Source organism: Pseudophryne corroboree, chromosome 1, assembly GCF_028390025.1.
Source record: "Pseudophryne corroboree isolate aPseCor3 chromosome 1, aPseCor3.hap2, whole genome shotgun sequence".
Lineage (NCBI taxonomy): Eukaryota > Metazoa > Chordata > Amphibia > Anura > Myobatrachidae > Pseudophryne > Pseudophryne corroboree.
Window position 1 is genome coordinate 1,137,519,897 of NC_086444.1, and position 24,544 is coordinate 1,137,544,440.

A 24,544-nucleotide genomic window follows, 5' to 3' on the forward strand; every position below is an offset into this window, starting at 1 on the left:
CCAGGACTTCATGAACGATGTGCTCAGGGAATATTTGGATAGATTCTTAGTTGTATACTTAGATGACATCCTAATCTTCTCCCATTCCCTGGAGGAACATCGGAAGCATGTACGCTTAGTCCTCCAGAAACTCAGAGACCACCGGCTTGGGGCGAAGCTGGAGAAGTGCGAATTTGAAGTTCAGCAAATCGCATTTCTAGGATATATTATCTCCCCAGAAGGTTTCCAAATGGAGGGTTCCAAGGTACAGGCAGTCCTGGATTGGGTGCAGCCCACTAGTTTGAAGGCGCTTCAGCGTTTTCTGGGCTTTGCGAATTTTTATAGACGATTTATCGCTGGATTTTCGTCTATAGTGGCGCCCTTGGTGGCACTCACTAAGAAAGGGGCGGATGTTGCTCACTGGTCTTGTGAGGCCAAAGCGGCTTTTGCCCGTCTCAAAAGGGCATTTGTCTCGGCCAAGGTGCTGCGACACCCAGATCCAGAGCGTCATTTTGTGGTGGAGGTGGATGCCTCTGAGATGGGTATTGGGGCAGTGCTCTCTCAGATGGGGGTGTCTGATAATCGCCTTCATCCCTGTGCTTACTTTTCCCGTAAATTTTCACCTGCCGAGATGAATTATGACGTGGGTAACCGGGAATTGTTGGCTATTAAGGATGCACTCGAGGAGTGGAGACACTGGCTTGAGGGGGCTAAGTTTGTGGTCTCAATTCTCACCGACCATAAGAATTTGGCATATTTAGAGTCAGCGAAGCGCCTCAATGCCAGGCAGGCACGATGGGCTTTGTTTTTTGCTCGCTTTAATTTTTTGATAACATATCGCCCTGGGTCAAAAAACATCAAGGCTGATGCGCTTTCGCGGAGTTTTGCTCCAATCCAGGAGACCACCGAGGAGCCATTGCCTATTGTGTCCCCATCATGTATTAAAGTGGGCATTACCCAGGACCTCTTGTCATTAGTCCTTAGAGCACAGGAGCAGGCTCCTCCAGACCTTCCGGTAGGTCTTTTGTTTGTGCCTCCTAGGTTAAGACAGCGAGTGTTCCTGGAATTCCATGCCAAGAAGTCGGCAGGTCACCCGGGTATTGCCAGAACTCGGTAGTTGCTATCTAGGGCGGTGTGGTGGCCCTCGGTGGCTAGGGATGTGGATCAGTGGGTTCGGGCATGTGACATCTGTGCCCGAAATAAGACTCCTAGAGGGGTTCCTGTTGGCCCATTACATCCACTCTCTATTCCATCTAAGCCATGGACCCACATTTCAATGGATTTTGTGGTGGACTTGCCCAAATCCTCGGGGATGACAGCCATCTGGGTTGTCGTTGACAGGTTTTCGAAGATGGCGCACTTCGTTCCATTGGTTGGGCTGCCATCGGCCAGACGCCTGTCTGAATTATTTATGCTGCATGTTGTGCGCCTCCACGGGTTGCCACTTGATGTGGTCTCTGACCGCGGATCCCAGTTTGTGGCCAAATTCTGGAGGGCATTTTGTTCCGATCTCCAGATTTCTGTCAGCTTGTCGTCAGGCTACCATCCGCAGTCTAATGGGCAGACTGAAAGGGTGAACCAGTCCTTGGAGCAGTTCCTCAGGTGTTATGTCTCCAAGTGTCAGACTGACTGGGTGGCTCATCTGTCCATGGCGGAGTTTGCCTATAACAACGCGGCTCACTCTGCTACAGGGATCTCTCCCTTCCTTTGTGTGTATGGGCATCATCCTAAGGCCAATTCTTTTGACCCCCTGGACTCCACGCCTGGTGGTTCCTCTGTGGTTTCGGTCCTTAGAGGTATTTGGAGGAAAGTGAAGAAAGCCCTTGTGTCTGTGTCATTAGTGACCAAAAGGGTTTTTGATAAGCGGAAAAGACCCTGCAGCTTCAAATTAGGAGACTTCGTCTGGTTGTCTACCAAGAATTTGAAGTTGAGACAGCCATCTCATAAGTTAGGCCCCCGGTTTATCGGTCCTTATAAGATCACTCCGGTGGCATTTCAGTTAGATCTACCCCGTTCTTTGGGTATCAATAAAACATTTCATTGTTCCCTTTTAAAATGGGCGATTAGTAATCCTTCTTCCAGTGGAAGACCTTCCCCTCTTCTGATACGTGGCCAGAGGGAGTTTGTTGTTGAAAGGATTCTTGACTCCAAGATGGTTCGGGGTCGGCTGTCATTTTTGGTGCACTGGAAGGGGTATGGCCCGGAGGAGCGGTCGTGGGTGCGCAGTTGTGATCTTCATGCCCCCAGACTGTTACGCTCTTTCTTCTCGCAGTTCCCCGATAAACCCGGTGGTAGGGGTTCTTTGACCCCTCGTCAGAGGGGGGGTACTGTTAGGGTCTCCTGCTCTGTGCTGCCACGTCGTCATGGCAACTGGGAGACAAGTGCTAGCGGAGTAACCTGAGCGTAGCTGGTACTCCGGTTCGGGTCTTTTGCTGTGCAGTGGTTACAGGCTCTGTGCACGGCAGGGGATCCGGTGCTGGTTTTTGTGCTCACAGTCTGTGAGGTCTGAGTGGGGCGTGGACAGCACCTGCTATATAAACCCTCTTCTCAGGTTAGGCAGATGCTGCTGAATCTTTGTTGGTTAGTCAGTTCCTGAAAGCTAGCTAGTACTGTGTAAACTTTGTATTTGTTTGTTGCTTACTGCAAATAGGCCTTGGGATTTGGTATTACACTCTGCCAATCCAGACCTAGCAGTAAGACTGGAGTCAGTCGTTTAACCTGCTGGGGTTCTTTTGCTACTCTGTGAACCTAGCAAGTTTGCGGCTGTATTCTCAGACTTGCCTGCCAAAATCCTTTCTCACTGTGCAAGGTGTTCAGGTGTCAGTTTAGTGGCAGTAAGCTGAACCAGTGCACTGCAAGTGAGGACTAGGATTGTGGAGACTCTCCTTGTGTCTATTATTCCATCTCTGACCAAGGAGTTTACTGCCACACCCGTTGGTAACCCTTTAGGGTTCTGCTGTTGCCCTTAGCAACAGCATTTCGGGTTCTCTACGTATTAAATCACTACATCTCACTTCTTTCCATCTGAGCATTCCTAATACTAGGGAGACACCCAGTTTCTTAGCCTTTGGGCTTCTCTGTTCACTTTGTGTTTATTTTGTTACCCTATCACCTTCTGTGTATGTAATGTTATATTCCCCAGTCTGTCTGTGAGTTCATTTGTTTTGCATCCCTCACCGTTCAGACACCAGTACATTCCTGCTGGCACTGGTGTGCATAACACCAGCTATGCTACTGAAGGTACTTCACAAGATCAAGACAGACAGAGTGCCTCAGAGTGACAGGTTCCCCTTGATCAACCCTCTTCGCAAGGGACCCAAGCTTCCCCTAGGCATGTCCAAGGATTGTTTCCAAGGGACTCCCGACCTACTTCAGGAACTTCCACAGTGCATGTGGATAGCGACATTACTCGGTTGCTGACCACTACTAACCTTTCGACCACCTCAGTAACCTTGATCAATGCTTCTCTTAGACCCAGAACAAAATCCAGGTACCAGTCCATCATTAATGAGTTTATGTCTTGGCAAGCTTCTCAAAATCTTCCTTCGGTTTCTTTTTCCGAACCTAACTTAGCGATAGACTTCCTAGCCGTTAAGTTTGAGTCAGGCCTGGCATCCGCCACCATACGGTCTTATGACTCAGCCCTAGCTCTTCTCATTCCAGGGCTTACGGAAAACAAGATGTACCTTAGATTACTCAAAGGTATCTTCTTGTCTAGGCCTCCATGTCCGCGATACTCTTCCACGTGGGACATTAATCCTTTCTTAAATTATTTAGCCACAATACCTTCAGATTCCGACATCCCCAATCTTTCAAGAAAACTTGCTTCTCTACTAGCATTAGCTTTCGCTGCCAGAGGAGCCGAACTTTCCGTAATAGACACATCCGAACCCTGGAATACAACCACTCCAATGGGATTCCATATCGTCCTTAAAGGTCACACAAAAACCAGTTCCATTCAAAACCCTTTGGTAGAGTTTGACCTAGTCAGTGACCAGTCAGACACAGATCTTTGCATAGTTCAGTGCTTGTCCGCTTATCTCACAACAACAGCTCCATGGAGAGATAACATTTTGCAATGCGCGCGAACGGGTTCGGAAGCGCCCGCTACCCGCGGCTCTGTCCCCGCTTCCCCCAGGCTGTGGAAAGGTAAGTGAAAGTTTTCTTTCACTATACCTTTCCAGCGATCGTCGGGAGGCTTGCACCTAACCCACCAGCTGTTGCTAGGTGGCAATCCTATTCCCTAGAACAAAGAGAGTTTGCAGGTCATAGATTCCTGCAAACTAGTGTATATACTGTACAAGAAAGTAAAAGAATGTTAACATTTTGTGAGGAAAATACAAGTATGAGCATTTGGTAATTTGGGCAGCTGGTCGTCATCCCACCACCATGATGATGGGCCTATTATTATCTGGAGGCCTGGGACTGCAGTACTATCTGGCCCATTGTTAATCTGGTCTTATGTCCGGATACACAGTATAGCTGAAAGTTACACTCTATTCTGGCCCTCTGTCACCAAATAGTACCTTACCTCACCTTACCTGAACCTTACCTTACCTTACCTGAACCTTACCTTACCTGAACCTTACCTTAGTGCCTGGTTACAGATAATGCATGAGTCATGACATATGACCAGCGGCCGCTCGTTACCTGTCTGCAGACCTCTCCTCCCGAGTCTCTGCTCTCCTGGTGATGTCCCTGGGAGGTGGAATTTAGGTCTGGCGGCATTTTGGGTGGGGCTTAAGTCCCGCACTGCTAAACAGGATGGATTCTATGTCCTGCATCAGCTGCAGCCTGTAGAAGCCAGATGGGGCTGACGCTATAGCTCTGTCCCTGGGTTAGCTAAAACCTCCCCCTGGGACTGTATAGCAACGTTCATTTGGCTCAAGTAACTGTGATAAGCATGCAAAAAAAATGCAAAAAAGCTCATTCTATAATGTGTTTTAATATATATGGGGCTATGTACTGTGTATGACTGAGTACGCCCAATACCATTATCGTACTGGTTTAGTCTCCCATATCCAATGTTCCAAAATATGTTATATTCCGAAATACAGAATCTTTTCAGTAGGACTAAGATAGTGTCACCTTTGCTTTCTCTAACGTCCTAGTGGATGCTGGGGACTCCGTCAGGACCATGGGGAATAGCGGCTCCGCAGGAGACAGGGCACAAAAGCAAGCTTTTAGGATCACATGGTGTGTACTGGCTCCTCCCCCTATGACCCTCCTCCAAGCCTCAGTTAGGTTTTTGTGCCCGGCCGAGAAGGGTGCAATCTAGGTGGCTCTCTTAAAGAGTTGCTTAGAAAAAGTTTTTAGGTTCTTTATTTTCAGTGAGTCCTGCTGGCAACAGGCTCACTGCATCGAGGGACTTAGGGGAGAGATTTTCAACTCACCTGCGTGCAGGATGGATTGGATTCTTAGGCTACTGGACATAGCTCCAGAGGGAGTCGGAACACAGGGCTCGCCCTGGGGTTCGTCCCGGAGCCGCGCCGCCGACCCCCCTTGCAGATGCTGAAGATGAAGAGGTCCGGAACCAGGCGGCAGAAGACTCTCAGTCTTCATCAGGTAGCGCACAGCACTGCAGCTGTGCGCCATTGTTGTCAGCACACTTCACACAGCGGTCACGGAGGGTGCAGGGCGCTGGGGGGGGGCGCCCTGGGCAGCAATGTATAATACCTGTATGGCGAAAAATACATCATATATAGCCCTTGAGGCTATATGGATGTATTTAACCCCTGCCAGATATCTAAAACTCCGGAGAAGAAGCCCGCCGAAAAGGGGGCGGGGCCTATTCTCCTCAGCACACAGCGCCATTTTCCCTCACAGAAAGGCTGGTGGGAAGGCTCCCATGATCTCCCCTGCACTGCACTACAGAAACAGGGTTAAAACAGAGAGGGGGGGCACTGATTTGGCGATATGTATATATATTAAAATGCTATAAAAGGAACACTTATATAAAGGTTGTCCCTGGATAATTATAGCGTTTTGGTGTGTGCTGGCAAACTCTCCCTCTGTCTCCCCAAAGGGCTAGTGGGTCCTGTCCTCTATCAGAGCATTCCCTATGTGTGTGCTGTATGTCGGTACGTGTGTGTCGACATGTATGAGGAAAATATTGGTGAGGAGGCGGAGCAAATTGCCTGTAATGGTGATGTCACTCTCTAGGGAGTCGACACCGGAATGGATGGCTTATTTATGGAAATTACGTGACAATGTCAACACGCTGCAAGCCGGTTGACGACATGAGAGGGCCGGCGAACAAATTAGTATCTGTCCAGGCGCCTCAAACACCGTCAGGGGCTGTAAAATGCCCATTTACCTCAGTCGGTCGACACAGACCCAGACACGGACACTGATTTCAGTGTCGACGGTGAAGAAACAAACGTATTTTCTTTTAGGGCCACACGTTAAGGGCAATGAAGGAGGTGTTACATATTTCTGATACTCCAAGTACCACAAAAAAGGGTATTATGTGTGAGGTGAAAAAACTACCTGTAGTTTTTCCTGAATCAGATAAATTAAATGAAGTGTGTGATGATGCGTGGGTTTCCCCCGATAGAAAATTATTGGCGGTATACCCTTTCCCGCCAGAAGTTAAGGCGCGGTGGGAAACACCCCTCAGGGTGGATAAGGCGCTCACACGCTTATCAGAACAAGTGGCGGTACCATCTACGGATAGGGCCGTACTTAAGGAGCCAGCTGATAGGAGGCTGAAAAATATCCTAAAAAGTATACACACACATGCTGGTGTTATACTGCGACCAGCGATCGCCTCAGCCTGGATGTGCAGAGCTGAGGTGGCTTGGTCGGATTCCCTGACTAAAAATATTGATACCTTTGACAGGGACAGTATTTTATTGACTATAGAGCATTTAAAGGATGCATTTCTATATATGCGAGATGCGCAGAGGGATATTTGCACTCTGGCATCAAGAGTAAATGCGATGTCCATATCTGCAAGAAGATGTTTATGGACACGACAGTGGTCAGGTGATGCAGATTCCAAACGGCACAAAGATGTATTGCCGTATAAAGGGGAGGAGTTATTTGGGGTCGGTCCATGGGACCTGGTGGCCAGGGCAACTGCTGGAAAATCCACCGTTTTTTACCCTAAGTCACATCTCTGCAGAAAAAGACACCGTCTTTTCAGCCTCAGTCCTTTCGTCCCTATAAGAGTCATATCTGCCCAGGGATAGAGGAAAGGGAAGAAGACTGCAGCAGGCAGCCCATTCCCAGGAACAGAAGCCCTCCACCGCTTCTACCAAGTTCTCAGCATGACGCTGGGACCGTACAGGACCCCTGGATCCTACAAGTAGTATCCAAGGGGTACAGATTGGAATGTCGAGAGGTTTCCCCCCTCGCAGGTTCCTGTAGTCTGCTGTACCAATGTCTCCCTCCGACAGGGAGGCAGTATTGAAAACAATTCACAAGCTGTATTCCCAGCAGGTGATAATAAAATTACCCCTCCGACAACAAGGAAAGGGGTATTACTCCACACTATATGGTGGTACTGAAGGCTAGGTGAGACCTATTCTAAATCTGAAAAATTTGAACACTTGCAAGGGTTCAAATCCAGATGGAGTCACTCAGAGCAGTGATAGCAAAGAACAAGGGGACTATATGGTGTCCCGGGACATCAGGGATGCTTACCTCCATGTCCCAAAATTTGCCTTTTCTCACCAAGGGTACCTCAGGTTCGTGGTACAGAACTGTCACTATCAGTTTCAAGACGATGCCGTTGGATTGTCCAAGGCACCCCGGGTCCTTACCAAGGTAATGACCGAAAGGAGGATTCGTCTTCAAAGAAAATGGACGACCTCCTGATAAGAACAAGGTCCAGAGAACAGTTGGAGGTCGGAGTAGCACTATCTCAAGTAGTTCTACGACAGCACGGGTGGATTCTAAATATTCCAAAACCGCAGTTGTTCCGACGACACGTCTGCTGGTCCTAGGGATGATTCTGGACACAGTCCAGGAAAAGGTGTTTCTCCCAGAGGAGAAAGCCAGGGAGTTATCCGAGCTAATCGGGATCCTCCTAAAACCAGGAAAAGTGTCAGTGCATCATTGCACAAGAGTCCTGGTAAAAATGGTGGCTTATTACGAAGCGCTTCCATTCGGCAGATTTCACGCAAGAACTCTTCAGTGGGATCTGCTGGACAAATGGTCCGGATCGCATCTTCAGATGCATCAGCGGATAACCCTATATCCAAGGACAAGGGTGTCTCTCCTGTGGTGATTACAGAGTGCTCATCTTCTAGAGGGCCTCAGATTCGGCATTCAGGATTGGATGCTGGTGACCACGGAGGCCAGCCTGAGAGGCTGGGGAGCAGTCACACAAGGAGTGTGATCAAGTCTGGAGAATTCTCTCCACATAAATATACTGGAGCTAAGAGCAAATTTATAATGCTCTAAGCTTAGCAAGACCTCTGCTTCAAGGTCAGCCGGTATTGATCCAGTGGGATAACATCACGGCAGTCGCCCACGTAAACAGAAAGGGCGGCACAAGAAGCAGGAGGGCAGTGGCAAAACTGCAAGGATTTTTCGCTAGGCGGAAAATCATGTGATAGCACTGTCAGCAGTGTTCATTCCGGGAGTGGACGACTGGGAAGCAGACTTCCTCAGCAGGCACGACCTCCACCCGGGAGAGTGGGAACTTCATCGGGAAGTTTTCCGCATGATTGTGAACCGTTGGGAAAGACCAAAGGTGGACATGATGGCGTCCCGCCCGAACAAAAAATGGGACAGGTATTGCGCCAGGTCACGAGACCTTCAGGCGATAGCTGTGGACGTCCTAGTAACACCGTGGGTGTAACAGTCGGTGTATGTGTTCCCTCCTCTGCTTCTCATAACCAAGGTATTGAGAATTATAAGACATAGAGGAGTAAGAACTATACTCGTGGCTCTGGATTGCCAAGAGGGACTTGGTAACCGGAACTTCAAGAGATGCTCACAGAGGACTAATGGCCTCGGGAGCTAAGAAGGGATTTGCTTTCAGCAAGTACCATGTCTGTTCCAAGAGGAACCGTGGCATCGGCCTTTAAGAAAGGACCTGCTCCAGCAGGGACCTTGTCTGTTCCAAGACTTACCGCGACTGCGTTTGACGGCATGGCGGTTTGAACGCCGGATCCTAAGGGAAAAGGCATTCCGGAAGAGGTCATACCTACCCTGGTCAAAGCCAGGAAGGAGGTGACCGCACAACGTTATCACCACATGTGGTAAAAATATGTTGCGTGGGTGAGGCCAGGAAGGCCCCACGAAAAAATTTCAACTAGGTCGATTTCTGCACTTCCTGAAAACAGGAGTGTCTATGAGCCTCAAATTGGGGTCCATTAAGGTTCAAGTTTCGGCCCTATAGATTTTCTTCCAGAAAGAATTGGCTTCAGTTCCTGAAGTCCAGACGTTTGTCAAGGGAGTATTGCATATACAGCCCTTGTGTGCCTCCAGTGGCACCGTGGGATCTCAACGTAGTGTTGGGATTCCTCAAATCATATTGGTTTGAACCACTCAAATCTGTGGATTTGAAATATCTCACATGGAAAGTGACCATGCTGTTGGCCCTGGCCTCGGCCAGGCGATTGTCAAAATTGGCGGCTTTGTCTTACAAAAGCCCATATTTGATTTTCCATTCGGACAGGGCAGAACTGCGGACTCGTCCCCAGTTTCTTCCTAAGGTGGTGTCAGCGTTTCACCTGAAACAACCTATTGTGGTGCCTGCGGCTACTAGGGACTTGGAGGACTCCAAGTTGCTAGACGTTGTCAGGGCCCTGAAAATATATATATATATAATTCCAGGACGGCTGGAGTCAGAAAGTCTGACTTGCTGTTTATATTGTAGGCACCCAAAAAGCTGGGTGCTCCTGCTTCTAAGCAGACTATTGCTCGTTGGATTTGTAGTACAATTCAGCTTGCACATTCTGTGGCAGGCCTGCCACAGCCAAAATCTGTAAATGCCCATTCCACAAGGAAGGTGGGCTCATCTTGGGCGGCTGCCCGAGGGGTCTCGGCTTTACAACTTTGCCGAGCAGCTACTTGGTCAGGGGCAAACACGTTTGCAAAATTCTACAAATTTGATACCCTGGCTGAGGAGGACCTGGAGTTCTCTCATTCGGTGCTGCAGAGTCATCCGCACTCTCCCGCCCGTTTGGGAGCTTTGGTATAATCCCCATGGTCCTGACGGAGTCCCCTGCATCCACTAGGACGTTAGAGAAAATAAGATTTTACTTACCGATAAATCTATTTCTCATAGTCCGTAGTGGATGCTGGGCGCCCATCCCAAGTGCGGATTGTCTGCATTACTTGTACATAGTTATTGTTACAAAAAATCGGGTTATTATTGTTGTGAGCCATCTTTTTTAGAGGCTACTTCATTGTTATCATACTGTTAACTGGGTTCAAATCACAAGTTGTACGGTGTGATTGGTGTGGCTGGTATGAGTCTTACCCGGGATTCAAGATCCTTCCTTATTGTGTATGCTCGTCCGGGCACAGTACCTAACTGAGGCTTGGAGGAGGGTCATAGGGGGAGGAGCCAGTACACACCATGTGATCCTAAAAGCTTGCTTTTGTGCCCTGTCTCCTGCGGAGCCGCTATTCCCCATGGTCCTGACGGAGTCCCCAGCATCCACTACGGACTATGAGAAATAGATTTATCGGTAAGTAAAATCTTATTTTCTGATGGGTCAGTCTATACAAACTTTATTTACTGAACAAATCATTGAAAATATTGTATAAAATGACCTCAGGCTGTGTGTATAAGGTGTATATGAAGCATTACTGAATTCTGTGTTTAGACTTGGGTCCCATCCCCAAGATATCTCATTATGGTATGTAATTATTCCACATTACAGAAATAGCCAATATCCAGAGTACTTCTGGTCCCAAGCCTTTCAGATATGGGAGACTCACCCTGTATAAGGTGAAACCAGCATTGTGGTAGGCCCTTTAAGTCCAGCGCGGCCCCATCAGATGGATGGATTGCTGCATCCTTCTGTATAAGTGGAGAACCTCCCAAGCGTGAAATTTAAAATAAAGGGCGCGCGATGCACCCCTATGACACCCAATGATGCGTGCTGAAAAATAACTCTGATTGAAAGAAAAATATAAGGCACACCAGCCAAACATGAACTGCATACGATCCCAGACCCACAAGGGTGATGTGATGAATAGTCAGCCTGTCCCTTCTTCTCTGCTGCATTTATACATCTGTTATAAATGTACTAGATGAAATGCCCACTCATGAGGAACGGCTGCCTACCGGGCCCTATTCAGCTGCTGCCGGCCACACGGGTTCACTGTGTCTACTTAATGTTCATTGTGCCAGGAATATCTCAGGCAGTGCCGCTTGGCGGCTCATGTAACAGATATAAATGTCTACACTTATCAAGACCGCTTTTTTGATAAATGTATTGCTAAAAGCATAAATATATTTCGGCTGTGCGCTCCACAGACGTGCAGCGCTGGAATCACCTGAACGCCGTACAATGAGCTGTATTCCTGTGTTCATTTTACCTTCATAGATCACCCAGATTCTGTCTAAATAAATAACACAAAACATGCTTTATCCTGTATTAGTGTATAGGATAATCTACAAGCACGTCCCATGCCCACTGTAGAATACAGAGACGGTTCACCCAGCCAGCACTCATCAAACCGATTGTCCACTCTCCTAAGCTTTTGTGTTGCACTGTGTACAGTATACACATCACATCATTGTCCAACCTTGTCTGCTTTTAGTGGCCCTCCTGGTCTAGTGTTAAACAGCCCAGGCTGTATGACATTGAAATGTAAGGGGCGCACAAAGCCTGATTTTATTATTTTCATTTACCAAGTTTCTTCCGTTCATTTCTATGGAATTTCCCATTTAGTGCACATCCTGGAAGCCCCACTGAAACTAATGGTTCATTGAAGTAAATGATGAATGTTCCATACCGCTTGCATCTGGAAGCCTACGCAAATGAATTTGAATGTGTGCAGCCAGTGGCGGAACTAGCGAGCGGTGGGCCCAGGTGCGACAAAATGCTTTGCCCCCCCCCATCCCATCCAAGTCCACCCCCTAACCCCTGGAGAGGATCTGGTGAGGGGGACCTGCTCAGGGCCAGAGAAATGGATACCTAGCAACAGTGCCGTAACTAGACATTTTAGCACTGTGTGCAAGAAACGGCATCAGTGCCCCACCCCTGCATGCAAAACAGGGGCAGTGCGCGCAAAAATACATAGTGGCGTGGCTTCGTGGGGAAGGGGTGTGGCCACAAAATAATACCAATTCATAAAACGGTGCACAGTAGTCTCCATTATTCAAATTACGCCGCACAGTAGCACCACAACACCAGGTAGAGACCCTTTTACACCTTACGGCGGACAGATTCCTCTTTTTACACATAACGGCAGACAGCGTGCCCTTGTTACACATAGCGGCAGACAGCGTACACTTTTTACACATAACGGCAGATAGCGTGCCCTTGTTAAACATAGCGGCAGACAGCGTCCCCCTTTTTACACATTACGGCAGACAGCGTCCCCCTTTTTACACATTACGGCAGACAGCGTCCCCTTTTTACACATTACGGCAGACAGCGTACACTTTTTACACATTACGGCAGACAGCGTCCCCCTTTTTACACATTGCGGCAGGCAGATTCCCCATTTTTACACATTGCGGCAGATTCCCCCTTTTTACACATTGCGGCAGGCAGATTCCCCCTTTTTACACATTGCGGCAGGCAGATACCCCATTTTTACACATTGCGGCAGGCAGATTCCCCATTTTTACACATTGCGGCAGGCAGATTCCCCATTTTTACACATATACATTGCGGCAGGCAGATTCCCCATTTTTACACATTGCGGCAGGCAGTCCCAAGAAAGACAGAAAGAAAGAAAGAAAGAAAGAAAGAAAGAAAGAAAGAAAGAAAGAACAGAAAGAAAGGACAGAAAGAAAGAAAGAAAGAAAGGACAGAAAGAAAGAAGAATTATACTTACCCTCTCCGCTGGCTCAGGCTCCTCGGTGCAGCTTCTGACGATTCCCGGGCAGGAGAGAAGGAGGAGGAGGGAGGTGGAGGAGGGAGCCGCAGCAGCGCTGTGTTATTGGTGGAGGCGCTGCTGCTGCTGCCCGGGTGTAGTACGGCTGACCGGCGGTCTCCTGACCGCCGGTCAGCTTACCGACGCGGGATCCCGGCAGCATTCCGACGCCGGGATCCCGGCGGGGAGGGGCGAGTGCAGCAAGCCCCTTGCGGGCTCGCTGCGCTCGCCACGCTGCGCTCGCCACACTGCGCTCGCCACGCTGCGGGCTCGGTGGCGACCTGCGGTCGCCACGGGTTCTATTCCCACTCTATGGGTGTCGTGGACACCCACGAGTGGAAATAGTCCCTGTTGGTCGGCATGCCGACCATCGGGACAGTGACCCGTCGGGCTGGTGGAGGAGGTCATGTGACTGTCGGTCAGCTGACCGGCGGTCACATGAATACCACCCCTGCTGCCCCTCTGCTTCACTATAGGCTGTTCTCGGAAGACAGCCTATAGTGAAACAGAGGGACAGCAGCAGCAGCGCCTCCACCAGTAACAAAGCGCTACTGCGGCTCCCTCCTCCACCTTCCTCCTCCTCCTTACCCCCGTGCCGCTGCGCTCCTCTCCGGGCGGCTGTGTGCTGCGGGCAGCGGTTGCCCGCAGCACACAGCGGCATGTAATGAGTCAGTTTGACTCATTACATGCTTTGGGCCCCTGGACAGAGGCGGGCCCCAGTGCAACGCACTGGTTGCAGTGGCGGTAGTTCCGCCTCTGTGTGCAGCCCATCTCTACTGTAGATTTATTGCATGTGAAACACATACTGAGTGCATGCGCTATCTTCTATTGGAAATCATTGGAAAATTACAAAAATGTACTTCAGTGTGTTTTTTGGGGGGGGGTTATTGTTGTTATTATAATTATTATTATTGCTGTTGTTATAATTTATATATATATATATATATATATATATATACGGAACTGGAATGGTCTGCACTCCCAATATAAAAAATGGCTTGTCTTGTCTCACCAGCATATTGCCTTGAAAAAAGCGCCCTGCGTGGCGCTGAAACGTCGGCTACGATATGCCTTTTGTTTAATTCTCTTGCCTAATACACCAACGTTTTTCATCAGTCCTTGGAGTGCCGCCTGTTCTTTCAATATTGGGAGTGGGTTGAGGAATACCCCTCTCTAGAAGGACATTGCATCTATATATATATATATATATATATATATATATATAGTTGTTGTTTTATATATATATATATATATATATGTATGTATATATATATATATACTGTTGTTGTTGTTAGATATATTTATATATATATATAATATAATTGTTATAATATTCTATAAATACATTAATATTAATAGCAGACATACTTATGCAGCGAAGACAAAGGAGAAAGGGCCCTGCTCACTAGAGCTCACAATCTAGAGGTGGTAAATATGAAGAAACACTACTGGGGCTTTTTTGCATAGGCTTCTGTGGTTTAGCTATTTGTGCGCTCTGTTCTTCTACCACTCATTATAGTGTTTGTGTCCAATGTAGCATTGTGTAGCATAAACTGCCCTTCCAGAGTCTGTTCTGTCTAATTTTAATTCATCCCGCATCAACTGCACTATTAATTAGATGCAGTGTTAGTGTTCTCCAGCCGAGCAGGCGTTCATGAAATTCCTAGAGCGTATAAGCCAATGAAGAGGAAAGCACATCTTCCATTGGAATAAACAGCCCGGCCCTTTGGAAAGTAATTGCCTACTTTACATTTTAGGCCCATCCAATTTAGAGAGGATTTTGTTTTACTGCGAACACAAGATTATTTCGTAAAACAAACCCCGTGGATGGGTTATCTCAGGCTGTTCCAGTTTCATCAGGACAGATACTGCGTATTCCCTCTGTGGTTTGATGGTATTTAATTGGCTTTCACCCTGTCTGCCGTTAAAGGAATCAGCAACTATACCATCATTTGTGATTGATATGTAGGATTACGAGACTCAAGCCAGATTTACAATGTCTCTAGGAATTCAGTACACAATAGAATACAGTGATACAGTGACCTAACACACACCATGAAATGTGTCTTATTTATGTAAGAATGCCTTACATTGTATACAGAAAAACAGGATGGTACTGTATAAAGGCCCTCATTCCGAGTTGTTCGCTCGCAAGCTGCTTTTAGCAGCATTGCACACGCTAAGCCGCCACCTACTGGGAGTGAATCTTAGCTTAGCAAAATTGCGAACGAAAGATTGCGAATAGAAATTTCTTAGCAGTTTCTGAGTAGCTCGACACTTACTCGGCATCTGCGATCAGTTCAGTTAGTTTCGTTCCTGGTTTGACGTCACAAACACACCCAGCGTTCGCCCAGACACTCCCCCGTTTCTTCAGACACTCCCGCGTTTTTCTCAGAAACGGCAGCGTTTTTTCACACACACCCATAAAACGGCCAGTTTCCGCCCAGAAACACCCACTTCCTGTCAATCACACTACGATCACCAGAACGAAGAAAAAACCTCGTAATGCCGTGAGTAAATTACCAAACTTCTTAGCAAATTTACTTGGCGCAGTCACAGTGCGAACATTGCGCATGCGCAATTAGCGGAAAATCGCTGCGATGCAAAGAAAATTACCGAGCGAACAACTCGGAATGACCACCAAAGTCTCACAACACACAAAGGGAATCATTTAATAACATTGCATTTTAGGTGCATAAATGCACAAAGTTTGTAAATGAGCCATTGAGACTAAGGTGGCCAATCGGCGGGATCCCGGAATTTGGCCAAAAATTAGCCTAGATTCAATCACAGGATTGGAGCTTCCAGTTCCGGGGATTTCAGGGTTTAGTCAGCCGTCTTTGTTTTTTCAACAAAGACGCTGCCTGGCTCCCCCTGCCCATGGCTGTGCGCACTGCGCAGTATGACGTGATGTGACGCCAGCTGCTCGCCGCCTGGACCTCGCCGCCCGCACTGCCCCGCTGCAAGTGGACCCTACCCCCCACCCATCCAGACGATCGTAAGTTGTGTGGGCTGCTTGACCATGATTCCAGATTGCTACAAAGATACTGATTACACTTTGATATTGTGTCAGGTGTACTGTATACATACAACACTACAATAGCATACAGATAAATAGAGCAAATAAAGCTACAAGTGCCCAATGCAATATATTTCATGTGACACCATTATCTAAACTGAAGGCAGATTTGCGTAACTGTTGTGGAAGTTGCATGGGACTAATTTGTCCTTGAATGAATCCTTAATGAATTGTGATGGGCAGTGTGAGCCTAAAGATATGAGTGAGTTATTATTGTGTTGTATAATTGATGATGATTCCAGTTACATGCAGCACAATACAATAGCTGTATATATACATTTTTGAGACCTGCTGCACAGTTCTAATGATGTTTTGTTCCCAATAACGGTGCTCTTCTGCCACAGTAAATCAGTGATAGTCATTCACTGAATAAATACCCTGCGCAGATACAGTAGTGCTTGATTCCCAGTTAACATCCACAGGCGTTAGTCTGGCAATTGCAGGGTTGCCACTGGGGGGGAGGGTTGGACTTCCGGGACTGGAGTCCCAGGATTGTCAGAGAGGGACTCAGCCTCCTACAGCTTGGCACCGGGATGCCAACTGGTTGCAGCTGGTTCACTTGCAGGCAGCCATGAAAAGACAGCACTGGCGACATTTAAAATTTGGCGTTAGCCGTGATCCAATTGGAGCTTGCAGACCGGCAGCCAGTCAGGAGCTTCCTCCAGCGACGGTTTCTGATTAGTTGCTGGTCCGCGAGCTCTGATGGACTCACACGGCCGGCTCCAAATTCAAACTATAGCCAGAGCTGCCTCTCCGAGGCTGTCTGCCGGTGCAGCAGCTGCAGCCAGCTGGCGGCCCTCTCCACCTCTTTCCACTCTCTGCTGCACCAGCAACTGTGTATAGCAGATAGAGTTGGTGTTTCACATATCAGATTTTAGTTATTTATCTAGTACATTCTAGGAAATGATAGATACAATCTGATTGGTTGCTAAGGGCCGTTCCTCCACTTCTCCTTTTTTCCTTAGTGGCTGTTTCTGTTCACATTGCTTGTAGGAATGAAATGCTGCTAATATGTCCTTCTCATCACATACCTTACATTGCAGGTATAGGAAAGTTGTGTCCAACGTGTGTGAAGGCGGTATTGATCTACAGGAAAACCTTATGCGTTATCAGTGTCCGCTAATTGCACCCAAAAGTCTGCGCATCACTATCAGAGGAGACTCTATGGCCGTGAAGCCAGGAGAAGATATCACATTTATTGTACAACAGGACCAGGTAACCTAATGGAAGCTCCCATATGGCCCACAGTACACAATCAGAGCTTACAAGTAGCTGGCCGTCAGAGTCATTTATAGATGAACTAATAAAATTTCCCATCAAGTCTTCACAGCTGTAATTGCCTTAGGGAGAGATGTTACAAATCTTCGTAAGAGGATGAGTGGTGAAGTTGCCCATAGGACAAATCAGCTTCTAGCTTTCATTGTGTAGAATGGACTTGTTAAATAATAGCTAGACGTTGCTTGCTTGCTATGGGCAACATCTCCACTTTTCCTCTTTAGAAGATTTGACACATCTCCCCATAATGATACACATCATAAAGAGAGATTTACCAATGGTTGCTTTTTCCAGCAAGCTGCGCCGGCAATTTGGTGCAATCACCGGAACAGCTGCCAAAAAAGGGCTATTGCTGGCGAGAGTTCCCAGGCTGCATGCAGCTGCGCAATCTGCCCAACAGAACCTCATAACATATGTACTAAGGTGGCAATTATTACTATTTAATCAAGGGGCCAAAGCAATTAATAAATGTATTTACTCTACAAGGGCTTATTGATTTACTGAATTTATTTTTGGGGGCAAATGAAGAATAAATAATAAAAAATAATAAAACATATTAAGTGGACAATATACTATTTAATAAACCCAATTTTACTTATTAATTCAATAACGGACCAAAGATCCTTATAAATTGATGATGGAGGTAGGAGCACGCTGGTACTTGTAGTTCCACAAGCTTGCCATATAAATGGCGCCTCCTTCATTAATTAATATAAAGCCAACTATCATAAACAATTTTATTGTATCAGTTATTTGATATACAAATAATATTGTCTCAGTAATAAGTATTAAATATTATATTGCCCAATGGTGGATGGTGCTCCTTTAAGCCACATAGTGGATAACAGGGTGAGAAGCCTATCCTTACTAGCCAATACAGAGTAGCTGTGTTCTGATATAGTAATAGACATATCCAGATTGTAAGCTACAGTAGGTACACACCTTTACAATCATCAGCCAGTTCTTTCAATTCCCAAACAGTTAATGAGATACAGGGCCTGATTCAGACGTTTTTCTGACTTTTTTCCAATGTTTCACCGTTTTTTTTTGTTTTTTTTACAGGCTATCCAGATTGATCGCCTGTAAAAAGAACCCATTCACCCGAAAACACACAGGTTCAGTGAAACCTGTGTGTTTCGTGTGAAACATCACCGTTTTCGGATGAAAATGGGTCTGTTTCCGGGAATCTGCTTCGCCTGCCGGAGGCAGGTGAAACTAAATCCCTGATAAGCTGCAGCACGCGCCGGCTTATTGGGGCTAATTAGCTAGCCCCTGGCGGGACAATTAGCCACGGTAAATTACCGGGGCTAATTGGATATCCCCCTAAATCTCTCTGCACATGTTACATCTGCCCCACTTGCAGTGCAGCATGGTTTTGCCCAGCTGTGTGCTTTTTTGCTTTGCTAACAAATCTGAGTCAGACCCACAGTATCTTAAGCGTGTGTATACACCTCTGATTAAGTTTTATCAGAAAAAAACTGATCTCATCTAAAGTTCAGGATTTATGCACTTCCTAATATTCAGCAGATGCGATGGTACAATATCGGACAAAATATGAAGTGTGCACTTTCCACCATTCTGTCCAATGCTTAGGCCCATTTTTAGCAGATACTTGAGACAGATGCATTTCGTGAATCGAAAGTCAGATTGTTAAAGTGTGGACCTAGTTTTACACTCGCCCTTTATGCCATGGAGAGGTAAAACAGGAGCTGACATGGCATTTTATGCATAATCCTGGATTTACGGGTACTCGAACCTGGCATTTTCACTTCTTAATAAATTAGCTTCTGCTTAAAACTGAGAACATTCAAATGCAAATACCCCTACCCAGGAGTTAAAGTGGTGGTGGTGGTGGGGGGGGGGGGTGGGGTGGAACTCAGTTCCGCCACCTGTAATGGTAGGTGGTACTAGTTCCACCTCCTCCATGGCTCTGCACAGTAACTCCAACAGAAAAGCCCACCCTACCACTTTTGTCAATAGATGATGTGGGCAGTGCTAGTATAACTGACAAGCTGCAGCTACCTCCCCCTTCCTCAGGTCCTGGCTGCCCCATGTTCCTCTGCCTGTGGCCCGCCCCTCCTGGTACTCACAAAAGCTGAGTATGTAGGATGGCATTCAACCACCACCTTAGGTCCTAGTGGCTCCCTTATCTGGCACAGTGTATGTGATATCATGCTATCACCGCTGCTGAAGTGAAGAAGAACCACAAAGAGGTGCAGGCTGAAGACAAGGGGAGAGGGGACTGGAGGGACACAGAGAGGCGGGGAATCTTCTGGAGGGACATGGGCAGTGAGCTTCTGAAGTGACAGAAGCAGAGATGTGTATAAGGGGCACTGCTGTAGGCATTATATGTTAGGGGCACTACTATTGTTGGCATTATGTGTAAAGGGCACTACTAATGTGGGCATTGTGTATAAGGGACACTACTGAGTGATGTAACATGAATAAGGGGTACTAATGTTTGTTGTAATGTGAATAAGGATAACTACTGTGTTGTAACCTGAATAAGGGGCACTACTGTGTGTTGTAACATAAATAAGGGGCACTACTACGTTTATGTGGTGTAATATGAATCAGGGGCACTACGTGCGATTTAATGTGAATAGGATTGTTCTACAGTGTGGCATAATTTTAACAGGGGTACTACTGTGTAACCACACCCATCCTTTTGAGACCACACCCCTTTTTTAACCAGGGGGGAGCTTAAACCCTAGCGCTGTCCCTGGCTCCGCCTAATGGGGGAGCGGTAGGCGGTGGGGGAAATGAGGTCCATCACCTCTCCAGGACCACTTTAAGCATTGCCAGTACCATTTTTGTTCTTTTATAAATTGTCCTAGGGAAAGCAGGACACATGGAAGACCGAGACTTGCTGGTACCTATGGGCCTAATTCAGACCTGATCGCAACAGCACAATTCTTCTCTAATGGGCAAAACCATGTGCACTGCAGGGGGGGCCGAAATAACATGTGCGGAGAGAGTTTGATTTGGGTGGGGTGTGTTCAAACTGAAATCTAAGTTGCAGTGTAAAAATAAAGCAGCCAGTATTTACCAAGCACAGAAACAAAATAACCCACCCAAATCTAACTCTCGCTGCACATGTTATATCTGCCCCACCTGCAGTGCACATGGTTTTGCCCATTAAATAAATATTTTGGTTTTGCACTCAGGTCTGAATTAGGCCCTACAGTATGTCCACTACATTGCGTTATACATAATTTATACAGATGCCCCCTCTCCCTCTCATACATATGCATGGAAATGTTGTATAGGTTTATTCAGGAAAACATCCACATAAAATCCAGATCACTGGGAATATTCTACATTGACCCTGTAAGCAAAAGATGGACAATAAGTAAAATTTATGACTCTTACTGTTTCCTACAGGGAGATGTTTTAAACACCAAGTATCAAGTAAATCTGGGAGATGGATTTAAGGCAATTTACGTGAATCTCACGCTAACTGGAGAACCCATCCGCCATCGCTATGAGAACCCCGGAATTTACAGGGTGTCTGTTAAGGCGGATAATGTTGCTGGTCACGATGAAGCTGTGATCTACGTGCAGGTCATCTGTAAGTTATGTTTTATACTATAATCTTGTTGGTGCTTATCTTTTGAGATCTATGGACATGGCCGGCTCGAGGGACATTAATGCAGAGTGTCTGTCTGAGGATGCCACCCCATATGGTGCCCAGTGTGACCACCACCTATAGTTACCACGGAAGTGTCAGGATATTACCCCCTTTTCAGCTGCACAACCTCCCCACAGCACTTCTGCACCCACCTTCTCCAGACCCACAGCCCTTTTCCTGGCCCATAGTCTTTCTACGCCCACCTTCTCCCTCCCACCAGCACTTTTCCCACTCCATAGTTTTGCTCTGCCCACCCTCTCCTGCCCCACAGCCCTTCTCCATCCACCTTCTCCTTCCCACCAACACTTTCCTTTTCCTCCTGTGCCACAGTACTTCTTCAACCACTTCTCCCTCCCCACAGTCCTTCTCTGCCCACCTTCTCCCACACCGCACAGTCCTTCTCCACCCACCGCCCTCCACCCAGCACTTTTCCTTCTGTCCCACAGTCCTTCTCCATAACCTTCTCCCGCCCCACAGTCTTTCTTCACCAACCTTCTCCCACACCATAGTCCTTCTCCATCACCTTCTCCTGCCCACAGTCCTTCTCCAGCCACCCTCTCCCACTCCACAGTCCTTCTCCATCCACCTTCTCCCACCCCATTGACCTTCTCCTCCCACCTTCTCCCGCCCCACAGCCCTTCTCCACCCACCTGCTTCTCCCTCTCACCAGTGCTTTTCCTCCTGTCCAACAGTCCTTCTCCGCCCGCTTCTCCCTCCCACTGCAGTTCTCCTCCTGCCCTACAGCCCTTTTCTACCCGCCTCCTCCCACCCCCCTAATTCATGTATTAGCTCTGTATAACTTTGAAATCCAAAGTTACACAGCACTAACACAGGAACTAATCACACAAGGTGCTAGTAGACCTGGAGCTGGCCCTGTCTATGGAACATCGTCTGCTTCAGCCACTCTGTAAAAGGCACATATTAATAAAACTGGGGGAATAACAGGATTTTAATACCTACCGGTAAATCCTTTTCTCCTAGTCCGTAGAGGATGCTGGTGGTCCACTTCAGTACCATGGGGTATAGACGGTTCCGCAGGAGCCATGGGCACTTTAAGACTTTTCAAGGGTGTGAACTGGCTCCTCCCTCTATGCCCCTCCTCCAAACCTCAGTATAGGAACTGTGCCCAGGGAGACGGATTTACTTTTAAACTAAAGGTGAGATTCATACCAGCTCACACATCAACCATCCCGCACAACATGGCATTCAACTTAACACATGCCAAAGGGCATGAACAATTGCAGCAACATGCTGAAAATAATCGTAAAACAGCACTCGTGTAACTATAAAACTAACAACTGCAGGTAAAGTATGCACTGGGTCGGGTGCCCAGCATCCTCTACGGACTAGGAGAAAAGGATTTACCGGTAGGTATTAAAATCCTGTTTTCTCATACGTCCTAGAGGATGCTGGGGTCCACTTCAGTACCATTGGGTCATACCAAAGCTCCAGTACGGGCGGGAGAGTGCGGATGACCCTGCAGCAAAATTGACCAAACTTGAGGTCCTCATCGGCCAAAGTGTCAAACTTGTAAAACTTTGCAAATGTGTTTGCCCCTGACCAAGTAGCTGCTCGGCAAAGTTGTAACACCAAGACCCCCCGGGCAGCCGCCCAGGATGAGCCCACCTTTCTAGTAGAATGGGCATTTACCGACTTCGGTATCGGCAATCCTGCCGTGGAATGAGCGTGCTGAATCGTCCCTCTGATCCAGCGCGCAATGGTCTGCTTAAAAGCAGGACATCCAATCTTGTTGGGAGCATACAGGATAAACAGAGCCTCTGTTTTCCGAATCCTAGCTGTTCTTGCGACATAAATATTCAAAGCTCTAACCACATCAAGAGACTTTGACGCAGAAAAGGTGTCAGTAGCCACTGGCACCACAATAGGCTGGTTTATATGGAAAGATGAAACCACCTTCGGAAGAAATTGTTGGCGAGTTCTTAACTCTGCCCTATCTTCATGGAAGATCAGGTAAGGGCTCTTGTGAGACAAGGCCCCCAACTCAGACACCCGCCTTGCGGATACCAAGGCCAATAGCATGACCACTTTCCAAGTGAGAAACTTCAACTCTATCTCCTGTAGAGGCTCAAACCAATCTGATTGAAGGAATTGCAACACCACATTAAGGTCCCATGGTGCCACCGGAGGCACAAATGGAGGTTGGATGTGCAGCACCCCTTTCATGAACGTCTGAACTTCTGGAAGGGAGGCCAATTGTTTTTGAAAGAAAACTGATAAGGCCGAAATCTGGACCTTGATTGAACCCAATCTTAGGCCCGCATCCACACCCGCCTGCAGAAAATGGAGAAAACGTCCCAAGTGAAACTCTTCCGTAGGAGCCTTCTTGGATTCACACCAAGACACATATTTTCTCCAAATACGGTGGTAATGTCTAGACATTACTCCTTTCCTGGCCTGAATAAGAGTGGGGATGACTTCTTTGGGAATACCCTTTCGGGCTACGATCCGGCGCTCAACAGTCATGCCATCAAAAGCAGCCGCGGTAAGTCTTGATACACGCACAGCCCCTGCAGCAGCAGGTCCTCGCGAAGAGGAAGAGGCCGAGGATCTTCTATGAGCAACTCCTGAAGATCTGGATACCACGCCCTCCTTGGCCAGTCTGGGACAATGAGGATCGCTTGAACCCTTGTTCTTCTTATGAGCTTGAGAACTTTTGGTATCAGTGGAAGTGGAGGGAAGACATACACCGACCGAAACACCCACTGTGACACCAGTGCATCCACTGCTATTGCTTGTGGGTCTCTCTACCTGGAACAATATCTCTGAAGCTTCTTGTTGAGACAAAATGCCATCATGTCTACTTGAGGAACTCCCCACTCTCCTGGATGGAGATCGTGTCTGCTGAGGAAGTCTGCTTCCCAGTTGTCCACTCCCGGAATGAAAATTGCCGACAGAGCTCTTGCATGTCTTTCTGCCTAGAGGAGAATCTTTGTCACCTCTGCCATTGCCGCTCTGCTTTTCGTTCCGCCCTGGCAGTTTATGTACGCGACTGCTGTTACATTGTCCGACTAGATCTGCATGGGTTGATCTTGAAGAAGATGCCCTGTTTGTAGAAGGCCATTGTAAATGGCTCTCAATTACAGAACGTTTATGTGAATACAGGATTCCTGACTTGACCATTTTCCTTGGAAGCTTTTTCCCTGCGTGACTGCTCCCCAGCCCCGGAGACTTGCATCCGTGGTTACTAGGACCCAGTCCTGAATCCCGAACCTGCGTCCCTCTAATAGGTGAGAACTGTGTAGCCACCACAGGAGCGAAATCCTGGCTTTGGAGGACAGGATTATCTTCTGGTGCATGTGTAGGTGGGATCCGGACCAATTGTCCAACAGGTCCCACTGGAATACTCTGGCATGGAATCGGCTAAACTGTATGGCCTTATAGGCCGCTACCATCTTTCCCAACAACCGAATGCATTGATGGATCGACACTCTTGTTGGCTTCAAAATCTGTTTGACCATTCTCTGGATTTCCAGAGCCTTTTCTACTGGAAGAAATACCCTCTGTACTTCTGTGTCCAGCATCATCCCCAGAAAGGACAATCTTGT

At 47.4% G+C, this 24,544-nt stretch overlaps 1 protein-coding gene across 4 annotated transcripts in view; it reads left to right on the plus strand.

Moving 5' to 3' along the window:
- The window catches only part of SORCS2 (sortilin related VPS10 domain containing receptor 2), a 1,363,792-nt gene that overhangs the window by 1,295,435 nt on the left and 43,813 nt on the right, over positions 1 to 24,544 (plus strand). For all 4 annotated transcript variants that reach the window (XM_063923915.1, XM_063923923.1, XM_063923934.1 and 1 more), the window contains 2 exons: positions 17,116 to 17,287; positions 20,732 to 20,918. In XM_063923915.1, the coding sequence (XP_063779985.1) occupies positions 17,116 to 17,287; positions 20,732 to 20,918 (359 nt within the window). The remainder of the gene's footprint in view (positions 1 to 17,115; positions 17,288 to 20,731; positions 20,919 to 24,544) is intronic.